The 24,269-nt window shown below is 44.8% G+C and overlaps 1 protein-coding gene across 1 annotated transcript in view; it reads right to left on the bottom strand.

Annotated features, from left to right (window-relative positions):
* Positions 1-7,868: 7,868 nt before the first annotated feature.
* LOC128850216 (small conductance calcium-activated potassium channel protein 2-like) overlaps positions 7,869-24,269 on the bottom strand; it is a 108,052-nt gene continuing 91,651 nt past the window's right edge. Inside the window, exons 6-7 of the mRNA XM_054053211.1 lie at positions 22,124-22,193; positions 7,869-8,153 (exon numbers count right to left, since the gene is read on the bottom strand). Coding sequence (XP_053909186.1) covers positions 7,869-8,153; positions 22,124-22,193 — 355 coding nt within the window. The remainder of the gene's footprint in view (positions 8,154-22,123; positions 22,194-24,269) is intronic.

Genomic DNA, 24,269 nt, shown 5'->3' with positions numbered 1-24,269 from the left:
CATGTTGTCCTAAAGCAACAAAACGTACAGTAAGGCACGTTCCCTTTGATTTTTGTAAATACCTGCTATTCTTTACTTTGGGAAGGGTTTGTAGACTTCTGTTACACGTAGAAGCTCCTGATTACAGTACTGAAATCTAGAGTTTAGGCAACAGTTGGTGTTAACATAAACTTCACTTATTATATAAGACTGTAATGGCAAAGTGGCTGAAATATTCTGAGTTCTTCAGAATTTAGTGCAATGGACCTGATTCTCATACATAATCTGGCTGGTACCTCTTGATGGTATAATAATGCTATAAGATGAACAAGTGGTCAGGCCAAAAGGTCGGATGTGTACTGCCAGCTACAGTCAGGGAGGAGCATTACCTGTCAAGTTATCGTACAAACATCTGCCAGGCAGAAGCTTTTGGTCCGGCAATCTCTTGGCTGATATTGGCTCCCTGTGGAATTAATCTCTAAAATTCAGAATTATTCCATTATTTATCAAAAAATATGCTTGTTCATTCTTTCAGTTATAGTAGAAGAGCTTTTAAAGAAGTTATCTCTTTCCTTCCTCTTTTAGAAGTGCTATAGGCCTTTTTTTCTTAAAAAACACTTGAGGGAGGAAAAAAGCCTAGGACTAACTTCACAAAAGGGATGTAACAGTGGCTTTAGGCCTCAAGGCATCTGTATAGGGTTTGCCTGGCAAGGTGGCCGGGGTGGGGAATGGATACAGGGATAACTTTTGTGAGAAGATGCCAAAAGCTTTCCCCAGGTCCTGTAGAGCCAGTGCCAGCTGTCTCCGAGACAGACCTGCATTCACTGGCCAAAGCTGAGCCAATCAGCGACATTGGTAGTGCCTCTGTGACAGCGTATTCAAGAAGGGGGAAAAAACCTGCTGCACAACAACACCCAGAAGAGAAGAGGGAGAATATGTGAGAGAAACAACTCTGCAAACACCAAAGTCAGTGAAGAAGGATGGGGAGGAAGTGCTCCAGGCACCAGAGCAGAGATTCCCCTGCAGCCCGTGGTGAAGACCATGGTTAAGCACACTGTCCCCCTGCAGCCCATAGATATCCACTCTGCAGCCCACAGAGGACCCCATGCCAGAGCAAGCAGATGCACCCAAAGCAGGCTGTGACCCTGTGGAGAGCTTGTGCTGCAGCAGGCTCCTGGCAGGACCTGTGGAGAGAGGAGCTCACACTGGAGCAGGTTTCCTGGCAGGACTCATGACTCCATAGGGGACCTCTGTTCCTGAAGGACTGCACCCCGTGGAAAAGACCCATGCTGGAGCAGTTTGTGAAGGACTATCTCCCGTGGGTGGGACTCCATGCTGGAGCAGGGGAAGAGTGTGAGGAGGAAGGAGTGGCAAAGACAATATGATGAACTGACCGCAACCCCTCTTCCCTGTCCCCCTGCACCAGGGGTAGAGAAGCTGGGAGCGACGTTGAGCCCAGAAAGAAGGGAGGGGTGGAAGGAAAGGTGTTTTAAGATTTTATTATTATTATTATTATTATTATTTCTCATTATTCTACTCTAGATTGGAAATAAATTAAATTAGTATCCCCAAGTCACATCTGTTTTGCCCATGGCAGCAACTGGTGAGTGATATCCCTGTCCTTATCTCGACTCACAAGCCTGTCATCGTATTTTTCTCCCCCTGTCCAGTTAAGAAGGGGGAGTGATAGAGCAGCTTGGTAGGCACCTGGCGTCCAGCCAGGGTCAACCCACCACAGCATTGCTGGCACTTTTATCATTGAGCTACTTTGTGTCCAGTTCACTCCCAAATCCCAAATGTTTAGACAGTCTCTGACTCCATAAAGAGGAAGGAGCAAAGTACCAAGTCGCCAGGGCTTCCTTACATCTGGTAAAGCAAGAGAGAGACTGTTGGGAAATATGTGCTTGATATACTTTCTTATTATCTGTGGTGATTTTAGCCCAGTCTTCCTGCTCTCTAGAGAACAGCATCATGTCACAGGTAGAATGAAGCTGACTGATGTGCAGCCATTATAGTGTGCACCTGGAAAGGAACTGGAGAAGAAATCTGCATGACGATTCTTGCTCTAGTAAGTATCTTTACATTCTGGTCATCTGGGCGCATATAGAAAATGAGACAACTGAACCAAATCCTTTTGCAGAAATGAAAAATCTTCCTTGCCTGTGGGTGGGTGTCCTTATTACCCAGCTTTTAGGTTATTTTAGCTGTTTTTCCCTCAAACAACCAGAGGAAACTTCTTGGGCAGAAGAACTGAACTCTGAAGTATATTAACAAGCGTGGGTTATGTGCATCCACCCCTGGGGGGGGGGGGGGGGGGGATAGAAAACTAATCTCAGGGAAAAGAGTAGTGTTTCCTATAGAATAATTTGGACAGATAAGCCTATTGTTCTCCGTGACTCCTCTTTCTTGGGTGAGTTATCTACTAGCAATGGTACAGACTGCGAGGGCATGCAACTGAAATATGAACTTACTTGCTGTCAAGATTTTTGACAGTCATTTTGCACATTATTTGGAGCAGTAATACATGTGCAGTTTCAGAGAAACTTCTGGCTCTGCTTAAATGATTTAGTGAGCAGTGGGAAACTGTGTCTTGATTCTTCACAAGGCCAAAATCATCACCTCCCGTTCTGGACTCCTTTGTGCAGTTGCCTTGTATCTGGCCTTGGTGCTCTTCTTCTCTAGAAGTCTATCTTCTAAACGTATCATCAACTCACTTTTCACTTCCCCACATGCTTCTGACGTGGCTGCCGCTATATTCCTAGAATATGTTGGTGCTTAGTTCTATTATTCTATGAAATATTTGAAATACCTTGCATAAGCAAGGCATCCTCTTTCGGCAGGAAAAGGAATAAGGCATCGGATAGCTTTCATTAATCTTTGAGGTGAGCTTTATTATTTATTCCACAAAGCCAAGCTGTGGAGAAAGTGTAAACTGAGGTAGCCCTGGGTAGCATTTTGGTTTGGAAATTAGAGTTTTTCTGCTTGCAGTTCCCTTCTTGCTCAAAGCTCTTAGAAGCAGAGAGAAGCCTCGCTCAGCTCATGTACCATGCGCTCAGTCAAACTGAGCCATAAATGTTAAAAAAACTATCAAACAACGTGTGAAGCAGTGCAAGGTTCTTTAGCTTCTTGCAGGGCAAATAATGCAGGTCAACATAGCTAGAACTTCATAACCTGAATCATGCATTTGTTATGCCACCAGCTAGCATCTGGCCATTTCATACACAGATAATAGGTGTTTTTTCCCACCAATCTAGAAGGATACAAAAGGTCTCTGCATCTGACAATGTCTTTCTTGCATCCACTGAGCGAAGATAAAAGGTGGTGGGGAGGGGGAAGACAGCTTTAAACAACAGAGAGAGGGAGAGGAAGGAGACTGATTATTTTAATGCAGGGGGAAAAGAAGACAAATGTTAAACAGTTAAAACCAAATATTTTCTATGGTAGCAGTCCAGCTGTCTTTAGTTTTATGTCTAATCCTCTTTGAGTATTATATGCTACAGCTGGAGATCTTTGAGCAGGAAACTGACTATCCTGACAAGTGAAGTGAGTGGTCACACTGACAAAGTCAGGGCTGCAAACAGAGACTCTTGCGCTGCCACCAGACACCAGATCATGTCTACATTACCTGCAGAAAAGGTTTGTGTTTTCTCCATGGCAGGCTTGGGCATGACCTTCAAAGGACAATTGAGACGTATCCATTGACCATTAACAGAGAGGTTCCAAACTGTGCCAGTTGAGGATCTTACCCTCTCTCTGTCCTATTTCTACCTCTCTGAAATTAGTTGCAAAACTTATTTGGAAAGCCTATCCACTACTGGTCCATTTCTCTTCTGGTTTCCATTTTGCTGTTCTGAAAGTGCGCTTATTTCATGCTGCTAGTATTACAGCAGTTGCTTCAAATTGAAAATAATATATAATAGACTCACTAAATATATTTTGTAGGCTAGAGAAAAGAGGGTAGCAAAGCAGGAAATATAACCCTGAATATCGAGCAAGACTGGGAAAGTAGTCTATTTCTACATACATTTTTAAAGTTTCTTTTCACGTGCTTGATAACTGAAATAAGTATGGCCTAACTTCCTACCACTACACTACTGATACCTGAGTAGCTTTCTCTGCATGTAGGTTGTAACTAAAAAGGCTGAAGGAATGGAAACTCTTCCAGCTGTTCCTGCATTATCTTCCAATGTAGTTTGAGAATTCATGGGAAAGTTGCTTCTCTGAGGACCTCACTTGGGATGTGCTGAGCACCCAGTAGAAGATGTTAATAGTACCCACTGACCAGCTAAATTCAATGGGCATAGACATTTTTCTGGCACTTCGGTGGAAATGAACCTGCAGTGATGCCAGGTCAGCTATTTAAAGTCTGTACACTACTCAAGGAATCCAGAGCCCAATAGCAGTAAGTGCTTTAGAAATGTATCGAAAGCACTAATAATACAGTAAGTTTGATTCACAGTTATTAGTCAAACTTACATAAAGCACTGTCTCAAAGGAAGCTAATGAAGCTAGATGCCTTACTAGCACATTTCAGCATTGGGACTGTATTCTGAACTCTGGGCGGGGAGGGGAGTGTTGTATCCATAGGTCTTTTGTCTCATCATCTCGTAGCACAAGTCAGAATCTGAACTCCAACGAACAAAGATATCAGTAAGTGCTAAGGAACATCAATCATACAAAAATCAATGTCTGTGTTTTTTCTTTTAGGTCCATAAGTTCATTTGAGAAATATAGTGATATCTCTGGACAGAAGAATGATTGGAGTCATGATAACTGTTGCCTTGTTGAGGTGATGTCTAGGGGTCCATAACCTCTCAGGTTGGATCTTGCCATCTGTTCTCTTTTGTTATACGTGCTAGGCCACATGCCTCTCGGGTGCCCTGGGGCTATCTTACCCTTCAGATCTGTACTGGTCAGTGGCTCTGTACCAGGGACACTGACAGAGGTAGCCTTGTATCCCAGTGCTCAGAAGCTGCTGGAGGAAAATATGTAGTGCAAAGGGCCAAGGGTGGGCAAGAGCAACAGAGGCATTTACGGTTAAGCAACCTTGTAACCAAAGCCTATGTGTTGGTGTGTGCATGTTTTGCAATGCCGCTTTCAGTTATTGGCCTTTGGAGTGATAACTACTACTGAGAGATGTTTATGAAATTAAAGTTTTGGAATTTTGATGATAGTTAATGTAACGTTATCCTATGTATTGGGTCTCGATGGGATGAATTTCTGAAGTTAACTTTCTTCACAGAAGCCCATATGCTGCTGTGCTTTGCATTTGTAGCTAAAAGACTTGATAACACACCAGTGTTTCGGCTGTTGCTGAACAGTGCTTGCACAATGTCAAGGCTTTCTCTCCCCATCCACAAAGGCCAGTAGGCCAGGGGTAGGCAAGAGGTTGGGAGGGGACATAGTCAAGATAGCTGACCCAAACTGAGCAAAGTGATATTCCACACCAGATAACATCATGCTCAGTTTTAAGTTTAGTTTAAATTTTAGTGCTTACTTATTTTTAAGCATAGTGAATGAGCCTGTTTGTGATATGTTTAAGTCTTTACAGGCAAGATACCTTTGCTAAGAGTCATCAAAGATGCAGGGTCTAGCAACAAGACTCCAAAGTAACCAGTAGAAGGAATCAATATCTGGAATGCAGTGAAAAGGAGAAGTTCAGGAGCAAGTGAAAGCTGAATGTTCCGATCAGAGAGACTAAACTGAAGTATGCATGAGGCTTTTCAATTTGGAATACAGTAAATTATTCTTGTGAGAGATACTTTGTTATTTGCAAAAAAAAAATATTCAAAGAAAAAATCTATATTCAGTTACAGAAGCAGCTTTGGAGATCTGCCATAATGCTACTTTCTCCTTTTGGTGATCTAATATACTGGCCCCTGTGAAGAAGCTTATGTTTTGGAAATAAAAATTCAGTAAAGGAATTTGTGGTACAAGATTCAAACAAGGAAAAATTAAAAGGAATTTTTGTATCAGGAGTAAGAAAATTAAAGCCATAGTACCTTGTGCTTTCCTCAATATAAGTTTATATCCCTCTTTTCTTGGACTGGATTCACATGTAGAAGTACTTTTCAAAACCAGGTATTAGAAGGAAAGAGTTATCAGAATTATACAGGCAAAACATCTGTAGTGAACTTTAGAGTAAATTAAGAATTTGAACCAGAATATCCAACGATGGCATCATTTGTTTTTTGCTTTTAAAAGAAAAGGCATACAAAAGTATTTTGCAGACTATTATAAAATCCTGTTGATGTGAATTACATCTAACACCCTTGCTCGCATAAAGCTACCCCAAAAAATTATTACTTTCAGGCTCCTGAGTCCTACTGTGTAACAAAGAACTGGGAGGTGTAAGTTGACAGTAAGTAAGGTGACAGTTGCTCTTTCACAGCAGGATAAACCAACTCAATACCTGCAGTCAGATTTTAACTCAGAGTTAATTGTCACAGATAGGCAAGAATTTTCAGTATGGAACTATAGTTCTTTAAAAAAAGTTATACAATCTAGAGGTGGAAAAAAAATTTAAAAACTGCTTACAAATATAAAAATGTTTATGTTTCTGTAAGCAAGAAAAGAGCTAGTTCATGCTGGCAAGATAAAAAGCAACACATTTAAGTTACAGAAAGGGTATTTCACATTCAGTAACAGGAAAAATATTTGAAATCATACATTAAAAATGGGAGAATGGAAAAATTAAAATCTTCAAGAAAAAAATTCTGATACTTAACTATTACATTCCAATATTATTAATCAATATGACTAATGCTGCCAATACTGTAAATTAGATGGCCTTATGACCTTTCAAAAATGTCATCTAGCTGAGGACTGAGTTAGCACAGCAGTAGCACTATATCCATCTTTTCCCTTGGTAAGTCAAAAGAGGTGAATTTCACAAAAACAAAAGCAGAACTGTAAATGCTTTGCATAGGGCTTATAATTTCCCGTCAAAAAATACTGCCATCTGTAAAGAAAGTACTCCCAAGGCATGCAACCATGCTGCTCATCCGGGGGGGTTGGAATGGGGAATACTGTAATGTCATTATCTTTCCCAAGGACAGAGAAGTTATTGGAGAAACTTTCGAGCTTTTTTATAACCAAGTAATGCCTATGGGTGTAACTTATGTTCATCACTTGTATACTTTATACCAAAAAGGCAGTCTTTGTTATAAATAGGCCTAATGTGCGTGCTGGTTTTCAGATTATGAGAGGTGATGTATTTGGTTTGTGGAATTTTGGGTGTTTGGGAGAACAGCTCTTCTGTCTTGCCTAGCACATCTGACTTTCTGCATTACTGTCTTTCTGATTTCTAGGGTAAATTATATTTTTAATTAATCACTTCAGAAACTGAAGCGGTCAGTAACCTTTTAAAATTACTATACGCATACAGCACACTGTTAGGTGAACACTGATTTTTTTTTTTTTTTATTTTGAATTTTCCCCCCTCCAGTGCAAAGTTCAGAGATTGAGTTTTCATACTGAGAGGATAATTATGCTTGAATTTTGTTTCTTAAGGTTTTAGAATTGAGCCTTTTGATCATGAGCATTTTTAAATGGTAAGGTCCAAGTAACCAAGCAAATATATGCAGAAATTCACTTTTAATAAAGTTTGAAGTGCATGACTAAAAAGTTAGTGAAATTACAGGAAGAACAATCTACTATAGCAATAGTAAGTGCATTCACTGTGCATCTGAGAGGAGGAACATCTGAGGGGAACAATTTTCACTCATTTTGGCCTTAAATGTTGTGTCCAGGTTTCCAGGATTCCGACATCAGAACCCAGATAACACTGATTAGAACCACAGGGCTTTACAATAAAAGCTAAAATATTGACCATATGATGGCAAAAAGTCGGGGGGAAGGGGGTGTTAGGCTGGTTAATTTATTCTCTTCTAGCTACTCTCTGATGATTTTGGTGGTACTGTGGAGGAGGATCTCCTTCTTCTTGGCAAAGACCATGATCGCTCAGCACTGTAGGCAACGTGTTTATAATTTTGTATCTGAGCCTCGAGGAGATCCCTCTGTTGTTGGCTGCTTGTCTGGCTAATCAGTCCAGGGAGAGCTTGAATGCTACTAATTAAAGTTTCCAGTTTAGTTTCCAGAGAAATAATTCTCTTCTCAAAATCTTCGCTTCTTTCATTTAAGTCAGAAATCATGTCATACATGATGTTTTGAGTCTGAAAGTAGAAGGATGTAAAAAAGGTTTAGAGAGATCTTACAGATATTGTAGCATGCAATGCAACTCTACAAGGGTTTGTAAATACTTTTGCATTTCACAAAAAGAAGATATGAGTATTCTAACAAGAAATAGTTTTGTGAAATAATTTTACTTGCAGATGGATGACAGACTCCCTACTGGTGCTAAATTTATTGAGCGGAAATCTATCATTGATATTTTGAGTAGCATTTTAAATGTTAAGCGCTTATTGAATTCGACAAAACACCAGACCTTCTTAGAAGTGTAGATGCTTAGAAATACACTATCATAAGATTTGTGAACAGAATTAGTTGTGTAAGTCGCAAGGAGACCAAAGGCACAGTGATGCACCCTTCACTTTTCTCCATTTCCTGTGATTTTTAAATGCCTTCACACTTTTAAAAAGAAAACAATTTGCTTGTTTCCCCCTTAAACTGCGCTTGAACCTGTTGTGGTAAGAGTAGCTGAGTGGATTGCTTTTGAAAATGTGGAGCAAGGAGTAAAAAATCAAGTGTATGCTCCTCTACTTCTATCTTCTCCTGTCTATCTGTCCTCTACAAAATGATGTTTGGTATCAGAGTTGTCTATGGGGGTAAACTTTAAAATGTCATAATGCTTATTACAAATGGAATCTCAAGTAGATTAATTCATAAAATCTGTCGCTTTCTCTTTGACTTCCATGTGTTTCTCTTGCAATTCATGCAAGGAAATTGCTAAAACTAATGACTGAATTTCTCCCTCTTATATATTAAGACTTCATATTAGACATAACCTAAATTTAAAATAACTGGTAATAATTCAGTAGATAAACTGGCTGGAGTTTATAATCCATTATAAAGGACTGAAAAATTAATTGAATTTTTTGCACCTGAAGTGCAAAGCATGGCAGTATCAGACAAGTGTCTATAATGCATTTTTTCTGCCCTGTTTCAAGATGCTAGCATACTTGTTGAAAGAAAACTAATCTGCAATAAATAATATCGGAAAAGTCCTTATTAGTTGCCAGGAGCAGAGTGAAATGCATTTTCAGTAACTGAAGCTGTCAGGTGATTCTTTACTGCAAAACAACAACAAACACTGAAGTGGTTTATGTTTGCCTTGATGTTGCACTTTAAACTGATCTGAGGTTTGAGGTGCCGTAACACTTAACACTTAACACTTAACAACAGACAAGTAGTGTATGTTAGGTTATGTGATAAAATCTCATTTGCACATATACAAACGAGCATAGACAGACAGTGGCAGGTGGGGAAGCTGAAAAATACCCTGCCATGGCTACTCCCAGGCCCATAAAAGGAGCCAGCAGCCCATCTCCACAAGCCCAGAGGAGCACAAGGACAGAATCGAATCAAATCAAATTGAATAGAAAATTTCAGTTGGAAGGGAACTCCAACGATCATCTAGCCCTATTGCCTGACCAGTTCAGGGCTGACCAGAAGTTAAACCACGTTGTTAAGGGCATTGTCCAAATGCCTCTAAAACACTGACAGGCATGGGACATCGACCGCCTCTCTAGGAAGCCTGTACCACTGTTTGACCAGTAAAGAAATGCTTCCTAATGACAAGTCTAAACCTCCCCCGACACAGCTTTGAACCATTCCCATCTATCCTGTCACTGGATACCAGGGAGAAGAGATCGGCACCTCCCTCTCCATTTGCCCTCCTCAGGAAACTGCTGAGAGCAATAAGACCTTCCCTCAGCATCCGTCTCTCCAAACTAAACAAACCCAGAGTCCTTAGCCTCTCCTCACAGGACATGCTTTCCAGCCCTTTCATCATTTTTATTGCCCTCCTCTGGACCCATTCAAGTCGGTTAACATCACTCTTAAATTGAGGGCCCCAGAACCGCACACAGTATTCAAGGTGAGGCCACACCGACTCTAAATACAGTGGGATAATCTCCTCTTCTGACCAGATGGTTACGCTGTGTTTAATGCACCCCAGGATGCAGTTTGCTGCACACCGCTGACTCATATTTAGCCTACTGTCAACCAGCACCCCCAGATCCCTTTCTGCAGGTCTGATCTTCAGCCACTCCTCTCCCAATTTATACTTGTGCCTGGTGTTACCGCGTCCCAGGTGCAGAATCCAGCATTTGGACTTGTTAAATTTAATGCCACTGATGATTGCCCAGTGCTCCAATCTATCTAGATCCCTCTGCAAGTCCTCTTGTTGGCTGAGAGTCAACAGCACCTCCTGGTTTAGCATCTTCAGCAAACTTGCTAAAGGTGCATTCAACTCCTGCATCCAGATCATTAATAGTAAAATATTAAACAGAACTGAACATAAAACTGAGCCGTGAGGAACATCGCTGGTGACCAGTTGCCAGCCAGATGTAGCCCCATTCACTGCAACTCCTTTAGCCCTACCATTCAGTCAATTCTTCACCCAGCACACTGTGAACCTGCTCATCTCACAGTTGGACAACTTGTCCAGAAGGAAGCTGTGAGGGACAGTATCAAAAGTCTCACTAAAATCCAGAAAAAAACCCACATCCACAGCCTTCCCTTCATCCACTAGGCAGGTGACCTTATCATAGAAGGATATCAAACTGGCTAAACGGGACTTTCCCTTTGTGAACCCGTGTTGACTGTGCCTGAAGATTGCATTGTTCTTTAAATGCCTTTCAGTAGCACCCAGTATGATCTTCTCCATCATTTTTCCAGGTGCTGAGGTCAGACAAACAGGTGTGTAGCTTCCTGGGTCTTCCCTCATAGCCTTCTTGTAAACTGAAATACCATTGGCTAGCTTCCAGTCAGCGGGGACCTCCTCAGACTCCCAAGACCTTTGGCAGATGATCAAGAGGGGTCCTGCCGTAACGTCTGCTAGCTCCTTCATTACTCTGGGATCCATCTCATCAGGCTCCAAGGACTTACAAACATTCAGCTGATACAACTTACAGCCCTTACAATTGCTGTGTCCAAAATGGAAAGTCACAGGTATTGGTATCTTGGGTTTGTCTGTTTCTTCCAATGTCTCTCCCCATTACAGGAAAACACTGCCTGTGTTCCTGAATCTTTTAGCATTCTTCCCAGGGCCCTGAAATCTCTTTTGATCCACCTTGGGCGTTTTGTTGCAACATCATTAGTACCCACATGAAAGAGCTGGAGTGGGTGATAGTCCAAAGGCTGTACTAAGTTCTTCAGTCGTTTGGTGACATCCCTTATTTGGTCCCCCAGGGAGGCATCAAACTTCCCTGAAAAGAGGGTGCAGTCTGCAAATAGGTGCTTCTGTTCTGCTTGGGAAGGAGTCACTGATGACCATAACTTGACACTGTTTCTTCTCTGCGCTGGTCTTAATGCAGATCTCGTTGCGAAGGGTTGGTTGATTTGACCTCGGCAAGAGTGCTTGCACAAGTTCCTCCTCTTCTGTCTCATTATGCGCTTCGTCTACCATTCCCAGGGCCTCATACCTATTCTGTAAAGGTGACCAAGAAGGTAAGGAGGAGTTCCTCTTACAGCTCTGTGCTGTAACTTGCTTCCAAACTTCCCTATCCCTTGTAATGCTGCCTTCCTCCTGGTACAAAACAGATCCTGGACCTGGCTCCATAGTGGCCATGATGAGTTGGCTTCTGTGTACCAGAGATGGCAGAGCGCAGCTCCATTGGCCCATCTCCTTCTCAGACTCTTGGATGCTCCTCAGTCCACCCACCTCCTCCTGAAGCTGAGCTACCAGGCAGAGCAGTTCATCTACCCTGGTCACACTTCTCACAGACGTGCTTGCTATTACCTTCCATCTCCAGGAATATCCTTGCACATCCCCCACAATCTGAAGTCTGTGTGGTCGCGTGCTTTGGCAGGAGCTCTGTCTGTGTGGCTGCATTGGTTCTACCGGGTGCTAGAAGCTCAGGAGAAGCAGAGGACATGGCTTTTTGCCAGGTGGTCACCATGCTGCTGCACACCTGCCTCTGGGTAATATATATGCGCGTCTGTTGCAATCAATTGGACTGATTGCAATGGCAGACAGGAACCAAAATTAAGGACTTGGAGGAAGGGACCCCCTGTCTGGGCCCCTCCCAGAGCTGTCTGAGGAAAGCCTCAGCCCCAGTGTCCAGGTGTGAAACCCATCAAGATGAGTCAATGCTGGAACATGTTTTGAACTGAGGAGTGTTGCTTCCTTGGGGTATGGGGCACATTATAGGATGCAGGGGAAGAGTATTTTGGGATTGCACAGGACTCATTATGGGAAGTTAGGGAAGGAACCAAAGGCTGGGAAAGGGAGGGATCTGGATGATTTGGGGCGGAACAAGTGTGGGAAAATGGAGGGGTAAGGGGATAAAAAGGGCTAGCTGTGTGCAAATTACTGGTTGGCATGCTGGCTATGCCCTGCACCTGATCAACGCGGTTTGTCCTATCTTATTAAATTCCTTTCTAACTCTTTTCCTGGGTGAGGAACTCTCTGTTGGGCATGCATGCATGTGTTTGGGAGTGTGGGTGCCAGCAACTGGACTCAGACCATGGCTCAGAGGGCCTCTTTGGCTCTATGCGTGTTTTGCCAATCACTGGAGAGACCAGAGTGAGTGAAACCAAATTCCACCAGAGTGGAACCAGGAGCCAGCAGTCCGTGTGTCTGTGCTGCCAGTAACTGGAACGACTGTAGTATGTGAGTGAGTGTGTGATAATTAGCAAAGATCAAGCCGGACTAGCCTGTGAGTAGGTAAAGAAGCCTGAGAGTTGAGGGGGGAGATGGGAAGACGCAAGGAGTGTGTCTGAAGGTAAGAGGAGCTGGCTATTAGAAGGATCAAGGGAGTTCCAGCCAGATGATGGGGGGATGAGGGGTGTGCCTCTATGGATGAAACCTGCTGGGGGGCATGGGGGGATGGTGGTGTCTAAGAGTGAGACCATGAAGGAGGTTGACTACCAAGGAACTAGGGGAGCCCCAACCAGGTCTGTGTGTGCGTGCATGTGCATGCGCGCAAGATGGTCTGTACCAAAAACTGGAGTAGGGCTGTGGCCTCGGGGGCTTATATATCCAGGTGGCAGCAACTGGAGGACAATGGGTTCCATGGGGAGCTACTGGGCAGACTGAGTGTCTGAGCCCAGTTGCTGGAAGAATCATGTATTGGGTGTAAGTGGCAAGGTTTTGGTAGTGGGAATGGGCTGCAGGCGCGGCCTCTGTGAGAAGAGATAAAGGCCTGCCCTGTGTTGGACACACAAGGTTCCAGCCAGCCCAGTAACAGCCCCACTGCTGGCCAAAGCTGAGCCACTCAGTGAAGCTGGTGGTGTCTCTGTGAAAGCATATTTAAGAAAGGGCAAAAATACTGATCAGGCAGTGAGGAGTGAGGGGGAAAAAAGTGTGAGAAACAGCCCTGCAAACATCAGGGGGAGGAGGAGGTACTCCAGGCACTGGAACAGATAGATATTCCTTCCCTTGCAGCCCATGGAAGACACCACGCCAGAGCAGATATTCACACTGCAGTCCATGGAGGACCCCACGCTGGAGAAAATTATTATTGCCTGAAGGAACTGTGGCCCATGGAGAATCCACGCTGGAGCAGATTTTTTTCTTGAAGGACTGCAGCGTGTGGAGAGGACCCATGCTGGAGCAGGGGAAAAATGTAAGGAGGAAGGAGCAGCAGAGATGAACTGTTATGAACTGACGCTAACCCCGTTACCCCTGTGCTGCTTGGGGGGCAGAGAGAGGAGGTAGAGGAGTCAGGAATGAAGGAGTGAAGTTGAGCCTGGAAAAAAGGAGGGGTGAGGGGAAGGTGTTGTAATTTTTATCTTTGTTTCTCACCATCCTACTCTATTTTTAATTGGAAATAAACTAAATTAATTTTCCTAAAGTTGAGTCTGTTTTGCCTGTGACAGTAACTGGCAAGCGATCACCCTGTCTTTATCTCTACCCACAAGCTTTCTCATCTTCTTCCAGATGGAGATCCGTGATGAGTAGTGTCCCTCAGGGATCCGTACTGGGATTGGTGCTGTTCAATATCTTTATCAATGATATTGACAGCGAGATGATTGAATGCACCCTCAGCAAGTTTGCAGATGACACCAAGCTGAGTGGTGTAGTTGCCACACTGGAAGGATGGGATGTCATCCAGAGGGACCTGGACAGACTGGAGAAGTGGGCCTCTGAGAACCTCATGAGGTTCAACAAGGCCAAGTGTAAGGTCCTGCACCTGGGTTGGGGCAATCCCCGTTTTCAGTACAGGATGGGGGATGATGTGATTGAGAGCAGCCTTGCAGAGAAGGACTTGGGGTGCTGGTTGATGAGAAGCTCAACATGAGCCAGCAATGTGCACTCGCAGCCCAGAAGGCCAACCGTATCCTGGGCTGCATCAAAAGAAGCATGGCCAGCAGGTTGAGCGGAGTGATTCTGCCCCTCTATTCCTCTCTTGTGAGACCTCATCTGGAGTACTGTGTCCAGTTCTGGATTCTTCAACTTAAGAAGGATATGGAGCTGTTTGAACGGGTCCAGAGGAGGGCTACAAGGATGATTGGAGGGCTGGAGCACCTTCCATACGAGGACAGGCTGAGAGAGTTGGGCTTGTTCAGCCTGGAGAAGAGAAGGCTCAGAGGAGATCTTATAGCGACCTTCCAGTACCTGAAAGGGGCCTACAGGAAAGCTGGAGAGGGGCTATTCACAAACGCTTGTGGGGATAGGACGAGGGGGAATGAGTATAAACTGGAGAGGAGCAGATTTAGACTAGACATTAGGAAGAATTTCTTCACCATGAGAATGGTGAGACACTGGAAGCGGTTGCCAAGGGAAGTCGTGGATGCCCCATCCCTGGAGGTGTTCAAGGCCAGGTTGGATGGGGCCTTGGGCAGCCTGATTTAGTGGAATGTCCCCGCCCATGACAGGGGTGTTGGAACTAGATGATCTTTAATGTCCCTTCCAACCCTAACCATTCTATGATTCTATGATTCTTTTCTCCCCGTCTTGTTTGAGGAGGGGGAGTAAGAGAGTGACTGGGTGGGGGTCTGGCCGCTGCCCAAGGTCCACATTGGTCCACACCACGGTTCCACATTGTACATACATGTGTGTGTATATATATTTAAATATTTTCTCACTAACAGAACTCCACTCTGAAGAAGTTACAGGAGGAAGTCAGCAGGCTGCACAGCATCGGAGAGGATGACAGAGACAACACAGAATCATAGAATGGTTTGGGTTGGAAGGGACCTTAAAGATCATCTAGTTCCAAAGCCCCCTGCCTTGGGCAGGGACGCCTTCCACTAGATCAGGTCGCTCAAAGCCTCATCCAACCTGGCCTTGAACACCTCTAGGAAAGGGGCAGCCACGACTTTTCTGGGTGACCTGGGCCAGGACCTCACCACCCTCACAGTAAAAAATTTCTTCCTAATAGCTAATCTGAATCTCCCCTCTTTCAGCTTAATACTGTCACCCCTCGTCCTATCAGTACACTCCCTGATAAAGATCCCCTCCCCATCTTTCCTGCAGCCCCCCTTTAAGTACTGGAAGGCTGCTATAAGGTCTCCCCGGAGCCTTCTCTTCTCCAAGCTGAACAAGCCCAACTCTCTCAGCCTGCCCTCATATGGGAGATGCTCCAGCCCTCTGATCATCTTTGTGGCCCTCCTCTGGTCTTGCTCCAACAGATCCATGTCCTTCCTGTCCTGAGGACTCCAGAACTGAACACAGTACTCAAGTGAGGTCTCACAAGGATAGAGTAGAGGGGCAGAATCCCCTCCCTCGACCTGCTGGTCACACTTCTTCTGATGCAGCCCAGGATACAGTTGGCTTTCTGAGCTGCAAGTGCACATTGCCGGGTCATGTTGAACTTCTCATCCACCAGCACCCCCAAGTCCTTCTATTCAGGGCTACTCTCAATCCATTCTCTGCCCAGCCTGTATTTGTGCTTGGGATTGCCTCGACCCAGGTGCAGGACCTTGCACTTGGCCTTGTTGAACTTCATGAGATTTGCACAGGCCTACATCCCAAGCCTGTCAAGGTCCCTCTGGATGACATCTCTTCCCTCCAGTGTGTCAACCGCTCCACACAGCTTGGTGTCATTGGCAAACTTGCTGAGGGTGCACTCAATCCCACTGTCCATCTCTCTGGCAAAGATGTTAAACTGTAGAAACATTTTATATTAACGAAGGCCATGATGCCCTTGAAGGACCATGAACAGTGCAGTAAGAGGAAACAACGGATAGCAACAGTAAGCTATGGCTCTGTGCCCAGAAGCTGAGAGGGAGGTGTAAGCTAAAAAAGTAGAAATCATGATAACTTAGGGGAAAAGCATGTAAAATATGCAAAGCTAATTAACCAAGTAAGCATTTGATCTAGGCGTGTGGACAGTAGCAACTAACCAATAGTAGTATAAACTTATACGCATGAACAGTTGTTTATAACCAATCAAATGATGCCAAGTTTTAGATGCAACATAACATTGCGTATATAAGGAGCTCGCTAAGAGCAATAAAGGTCTTTGATCCAAGATATCAGAGTCCATGTCATTAATCTCCTCATTAAACAACACCAGTCCCGATACCAACCCCTGAGGAAAGCCACTCATTACTGGTCTCCACTTGGACATTGAGCCCATGACCTCAACTCTTTGAGTGTGACCATCCAGAAAATTGCTTATCCACCGAGTGGTCCATCCATCAAATCCATATCTCTCCAATTTATTGGCACCGATCTGCCAACGTGACCTATTGTCTAGAGAAGTTTGTTGCTTCAGGAAGAACAAGCACATGAGGCCCTCTAGAAACAAGTAGGAGATGCCTCACATTTGCAGGCCCTGGGCTTCACGGGAGGCTCTTATTACCCCAGTATCTGCTGGAGGAACAACATAGCAGGGCATAAGCAATCCATGAGATACCTGAAGAGCATCGACAACAACTTCCCAATCCAAGTGACAAAGGAGTGACCAAGGAGAGGTTGTCTGCTGGACCTCATGCTCACAAACAAGGAAGGGCTCATTGGAGATGTGACGCTCAAAGGCAGCCTTGGCTGCGGTGACCACAAGATGGTAGAGTTCAGGATCCTGAGGGGAGAGAGCAGGGCAAAAAGGCAGATCACGAGCCTGGATTTCAGGAGAGCAAACATTGGCCTCTTCAGGCACTGGCTTGGTAGAGTCCCATGGGATAAGGCCCCAGAGGGAAGAGGGGTCAAAGAAAGTTGATTAATGTTCAAGGATCAACTCCTCCAAGCTCAAGAGCAGTCCATCCCAACAAGCAAGAAGTCAGGCAAAAATCGAATGAAGGAGTTATGTCTTTTCTCGCTGGAGAAGAGAAGGCTCGGGGGGGGGGCCTCATCACAGTATTCCTTTACTTAAAGGGCGACTGCGAAGAGGACAGAGGGTCTCTCTTCACAGGGAGTCACGTGGAGAAGACAAGGGGCAAGGGACACGTGGCAGGTGCGACTGCCCTGACAAGGACATGATGAAGATTAGGGTCTGCTAAGGACCTGACAAGAGTCAGGGCCTGCTAAGGGCCTGACAAATGCTAGTCTTGCCAAAGACACAAAGACTGGGGCTTTTGAAACCCCTATTTCCAGGGGGAGGAAGATGTGGGCCCTCAGCCAATCAGAACTGACCACAGATCAGACTTGACTGGGTATAAATGGGATCCCGCTGGAGACCCCCTTTGACTGGTTCTCCTCAGAGCTGTGGGCCTGCAGTGAGGAAACTCTCCTCTTGGATTAGGACACCACCCAAGGTAATTTCCCTGGGACTGAGTGCCCTCATCCTCCTTTCAGTGAGCGATTATTTCTTCTGGATATGTCCTTGAGTAAGCCCTCTCCACTTTGGATGAGCAATTCTGTCTCCTGAGTATCCCTGAGAGAGAGAGATTTCCTTTTGTGAGTGAGTGATTGTGCACGTTTTGGGTCATCCTTCTAAAGGATTGTTTGTGAAACTTAGGAATTCTTAAGTCAGTTGTGTAGTAATATTTCACACCTGACATCCGAACTTGTGGTTTACTTTGTTTGCTAAGTAAATCCCCGTTTGTTTGTTTTTTAGTGACTGATTGTCTGTTTTGTGAGTGCCTCCACAACAGGACACAAGTTGCACCGGGAGAGGTTTCATCTCAATATAATACAGACATTTTTACAGTGAGAGCAAGCAATCACTGGAACAACCTCCTCAGGGACATGGTAGAGTCCCCATCACTGTAGGTTTTCAAGATGCAATTGGACAGGGTGCTAGATAATCTCATCTAGGCTCCCTTTCCCATGATCAGTTGGACCAGATGATCTTTCAAGGGCCCTTCCAACCTGGGCGATTCCATGATTCTGTGATTGAAAAATGCCAGGAGGCCTGTGTGGATGAACAAGAAGCTCCTGACAGAACTCACACATAAAAAAGGAAGTATACAGAGGGTGGAAGCAGGGACAGGTAACCTGGGAGGAACGCAGAGATTTTGCCAGTCACAAGTGGGGTTCCTCAGGGCTCGGTACTGGGTCCAGCCCTGTTCAATGTCTTTATCAATGACCTGGATGAAGGCATTGATTGCACCCTCAGCAAGTTTGCGGATGACACTAAGTTGGGTGGAAGTGTGGATCTGCTGGAGGGTAGGGAGGCTCTGCAAAGGGATCTGAACAGGCTGGAACGCTGGGCTGAGGCCAATGGCATGAGGTTCAACAAGGCCAAATGCCGGTTTCTGCACTTGGGGCACAACAACCCTATTCAGTGCTACAGACTGGGGGAAGAGTGGCTGGAGAGCTGCACGGAGGAGAAGGACCTGGGGGTAATGGTTGACAGCTGACTGAACATGAGCCAGCAGTGTGCCCAGGTGGCCAAGAAGGCCAACGGCATCTTGGCTTGGATCAGAAACGGTGTGACCAGCAGGTCCAGGGAGGTGATTCTCCCTCTGTACTTGGCACTGGTGAGACTGCACCTTGAGTACTGTGTTCACTTCTGGGCCCCTCACCACAAGAAGGATGTTGAGGCTCTGGAGAGTGTCCAGAGAAGAGCAACAAAGCTGGTGAAGGGGCTGGAGAACAAGTCTTACAAGGAGCGGCTGAGAGAGCTGGGGTTGTTTAGCCTGGAGAAGAGGAGGCTGAGGGGAGACCTTATTACTCTCTACAACTACCTGAAAGGAGGTTGTGGAGAGGAGGGAGCTGGGCTCTTCTCCCAAGTGACTGAGGACAGGACGAGGGGGAATGGCCTGAAGCTCCGTCAGGGGAGGTTCAGGCTGGATATCAGAAAAAAAATTCTTCACAGAAAGACTCATTGGGCACTGGAACAGGCTGCCCAGGGAGGTGGTTCAGTCACCTTCCCTGGAGGTGTTTAAGGAACGGGTTGATGAAGTGCTTAGGGACATGGTTTAAGGGAGTGTTAGGAATGGTTGGACTCGATGATCCAGTGGGTCCTCTCCAACCTGGTGATTCTATGATTCTATGTTTTCCAGGCATGCAGAGATACAGTGAGGAAAGCCAAAGCCTGCCTGGAATCGAATCTGGCAAGGGATGTCGAAGGCAAGAAGAATGGCTTCTCTAAGTAGGCTAGGGAAAACGTGGGCCCGTTGCTGAATGAGGCGGGTAACCTGGTGACACAGGACATGGAAAAGGCTGAGGTACTGAATGTCTTCTTTGGCTCAGTCTTTACTAGCAGGACCAGCCTTCAGGAATCCCGGGTCCCAAAGACCAGAGGGAAAGCCTGGGGCGAGGGAGACAGCCTTGATGGAAGAGGATCAGATCAGGGAATACTTAAGCATACATAAGTCTATGGGCCCTGATGGGATGTACCCTCGAGTTCTCAGGGAGTTGGCTGATGTCATTGCAAGGCCATTCTCAATAATCTTTGAACAATGACGGCAACTGGGAGAAGTGCCTGAGGACTGGAGGAAAGCAAATGTCACTCCTGTCTTCAAGGAGGGCAAGAAGGAGGACCAGGGAACTACAAGCCAGTCAGCATCACCTCCATCCCTGGGAAGGTGGTGGAGCAGCTAATCCTAGAAACCGCCTCTAGGCACATGAAGGACAGATTCACCAAGGGGAAGTCAGTCAGGTTTGACGAGCTTGATAACCTTTTATGACGGAATGACTGGCCTGGTAGATGAGAGGAGAGCAGTGGATATTGTCTACCTGGACTCCAGTAAGGCCTTTGACACTGTCTTCCAGAAAATCCTCACAGAGAATCTGTTGAAGTTTGGGCTGGAGGTGCAAACAACCGGCTGAACACCTGGGCCCAGAAGGTGGTGATCAGTGGTACGAAGTCTAGTTGGAGGCCAGTAACTAGCAGCGTATCCCAGGGGTCAGTACTGGTTCCAATCCTGTTCAAAGTCTCCATTAATGATCTGGATGATGGGGCTGAGTATACCCTCAGCAAGTTTGCAGGTGATGGTGGCTAATACGTCAGAGGGTCGTGTTGTCATCCAGAGGACCTCGATGGGCTGGAGAACTGGGCTGGCAGGAAACTCATGCAGTTCAACAAGGGGAAGTGCCAAGTCCTGTACCTGAGGGGGAACAACCAGTACATGCCGGGGGCTGCCCAGCTGGAAAGCAGTTCTACACAAAAAGCCCTGGGGTTTCTGGTGGACACCAAGTTGAACGTGAGCCAGCAGTGTGCCCTCATGGCAAAGGTGGCTAACGGTATCCTGGGCTACATCTCACAAAGTATTGCCAGCAGGTCGAGGGAGGTGATCCTTCCCCTCTACTCAGAACTGGTGAGGCCACACTCGTAGTTCTGTGACCAGTTCTGGACTCAGGCCTGTGCTATGCTGTGCCATGCTGCACTGTGGTGCACATACAGCATGGCTTTCAGGCCTGTGTTGTGCTGCGCAAATCCCTTGGCCACAGGATAAACTCAGCCAGCTCATTGTAACAGGAGCCTGCAGGCAGCTCCCACCTGGTACTGGTGATTATGTCACCTGTGTGGCCTTCCCTTTATCTACAAGCACAGCAAGAAGTTCTTATGTGAACATCCTTTCTCTTTGACAGTAGAAATTATAAATAGATTTGTTTCCTTGTAAGAAAATCCTATAATGGCTTGAAAGACCAGAAGGGAATAATCTCGCCTATGGACAGGGTCTGCATGGCATGCTGCACATGGGTTGGACTCCTGTTCGATGCTACACCGCTCAGGCTCCCAGTATCTAAAGGGATGCTATTATCCCCTTATAGCGTTAGATTAATAGCATTTTAAATGATACCTTACAGAGTTTAAATGTCTTTCTTACTGGGATCATAACGGACCAGAACCTCCCAGCGCAAAACAGGACCACTAAGATGATTAAGGGACTGGAGCATCTCTCCTATGAGGAAAGTCTGAGAGATCTGGGACTGTTTAGCCTAGAGAAGTGAAGGCTCAGGGAGGACCTCATCAATCTCAGTCTCTTGGGCTCTTCCATCCCATCGATATGGAGGCAGTAGATCTTGGCTCTGAGAAGTCCGTGATGCCACCATACTATCAATGGAATCAGGTGTTGAGTCCTGAGTGCTACAGTAATATGAATAACAATAAATGAAGATGGTAGTTCTGTATCACCAACTGTGATACTACAACTAATAATAGATCTGACTTTGTCTTTTTTTATCCTTCAGGTCCACTGTGCTCTGCTGAGATAGTATCCATATTATATACTAAGCTGAGGCACCTGTAGCAAACTAATCATGGTCCTCTGTCCCTCTCTTTACTGATGCAATCCACTGTAGTCCCTCACAGCATAGTCTATCTTCAGACAAGAAACTTCTTTATTACACAGGACTACACAAACATTGCCTAGTCAAAGTTCATCCTAAGCATTCACCATGGTCACTGTAGTCTGTTTTGGCAGATCTCAGGATCAACCCCACAGTTATGAAATCTTTTCCAAATGTTCAAAAAATAAAAGGTACATTCAAACCTTGGTCAGAGCCATTAACAAGATGTTTCATTTAATAAATGTTAACCCAAAACAGATATATGTTTTCATTTTCTCAAATTAACAACTTGTTAACAATATTTGCGTGTATAATTCATAACATTTTCACTTACGATCTCTTAATTTGGAAAGGATGAATTTTGATACAAAACAATAGTAATTGCCTACTAACCTTTGCCAGGTCCACCAAAGTGTTGGCTTGATCATTCAGTTTCCTTTGTTCCATTTTTACACTTCTTAATCTAAAAAGTGGAATTTTAAGTCAGATTTGTGTGTGTGTGCGCGCGCACGCACGTGCACCTGTGTGGTCATCTTAGGACTTCTAAAAAGCATGCATAAAACTTACAAAACCATATAACTGCATGGATGGTGGCTCAAGTTCTTTTCATAAAGTCAGAACTAGTTATGTGTCTGGTACAATGAGAAGCATGCCTCTTCAACACCGCAAAAGAAAAAGAGCAAGGAAATGTCATGTCCTTGAGACTACTGTCTGCCATGGATAAAGTTGCATTCGAAAAGGGAGATAACAATTTATTCCGACTATATGAAAGAAAGCCAAAACATTCCTCAATGCCTCACAGTCATTACAAGTAGATATAGGAAGAAACATAGATCAACTGGTTTTTTTGTCATTAATGTCATAGCAATCAGGAATCTTCCCATGCCTACATGACTAGATACAGGTATTAGCCCTGTTCTGTCAGAAATGGATTGGATTAGCAGGTGGTGTAACCTGTTAGAAATATAGTGATAAGTGAGTTTCTCCTTACTTTAAACAGAAGTTCCATCTGACCAGCAGCTAAATAACCAACATACTTGCCAATACATTTAATTTTCTTACTCTTGACTCTGAGAAGTCCATAATGCCAACATACTACAACATTCAAAACCCCCCACACCTTTGCATCATCTCTTGACTTAGTAAAAGCTCTATGCAAACATATAAATCTGACATATGGGTTTCTTTCAAGTCCCTCTCCCTCCTTTTCTGAATATTATTTACTACAAAACCTACCAAAACCAGTGATGAAACTTAGATTTCTGGTGTACCAAGATCCCTTGTTATCATAGCATCATGCTAATAATGCCTCATTGTTCCCCAGTCTCTTTTCTATATCTGGACTGTAAGCTGTTTGGGAAGTAAGACTATATATTTTTTTCTTCTGTTTTTATACAGCACCTGTATCAATGCAGTCAGGTGTTGAGTCCATATTATATACTAAGCTGAGGCACCTGTAGCAATCTAATCATTGTCATAAGAGATGGCGAGCAAGAAATGGCCACAAGTGTTGTTAAGTCTCTGGAGCAGGAGTACAGAACATTTAATATCCAGCAAGCCATGGGCCTGAGAAGAATGAACATCACTGGCAGAAATAAGAAGGCATGAAAACAATAACAGTGGTCACAAGGAGGTTGGAATGAAAAAAACATACAGTGGAAATTTTTATGAGGGACTTGTGGGAGCGGTGTTGACATTTTTAGTAAGGTATAAATATGAGCTTGTAACAATAAACTAGGTCTTAGCTTGAAACAAATGCAGAGTCCGTTCATGTTAATACGCCATGAATGGCACCCGATTTAGGGTCTGAACAGAGGCTCGGGTAAGGAGGGGCATGGTCCAATGGCATACATTGGCAGAACAATTGGAGGGGCTGAAATGAAGCCCAGGGTGTACCCGTAGACACCTACCCGCTGGACAGAAGGTGAACTGCTGATAAGGTGATGGGGAACACGATAACCCAGGAGCAGAAAGATGTAATAAATTTATTTAAACATATTTTAAAGAAACAAAACTGAACGTTAGAAATTAATGATCTTAAAGCGCTTTTGGCATGGACTTGGGATCAGGAGCCTTCTTTTGATGTTTGCTTGGCATTTGAGCAAGAAATGTGAGATAAGATCAGAGTTTGATTATGGGATCAAGCGACTTGGTTGGACAAAATGGCTAGTGTGTTGCTTGGTCCCTGCTGGACTGTTTCTGAAGCGCTAAAGGCACACATCGGCTCCAAAGAGCACAACAATGATACGGAACCGAGTGTAGAACCATCAGCGACTGCCGACAACCCCTTTGATCCGGGTCCAGTAGACCCCAAGAAGGAGCCTGATTTATTTTCACCCCGTCCCTCAGACAGATGGGCACAAGTCAGGAGGGAAGCGCAGCGGTGGGGGAAGGTTGAACCGTTACAAGCTTTTCCTGTGATTTATTCATGGGACGCCGGTCCTTGTTGGGAACCAATTTGTTATGAAAAGATAAAGGAGATTCAAAAAGCTGTAGAAGAGAATGTACTAACTGCTCCACCGCCCACCTGGGAGTGGTC

This window comes from Cuculus canorus, chromosome W (genome assembly GCF_017976375.1).
Source record: "Cuculus canorus isolate bCucCan1 chromosome W, bCucCan1.pri, whole genome shotgun sequence".
NCBI classification, from domain to species: domain Eukaryota; kingdom Metazoa; phylum Chordata; class Aves; order Cuculiformes; family Cuculidae; genus Cuculus; species Cuculus canorus.
Note: the sequence above shows the minus strand (reverse complement) of the source record. Positions and strands in the feature narration are given on the sequence as shown.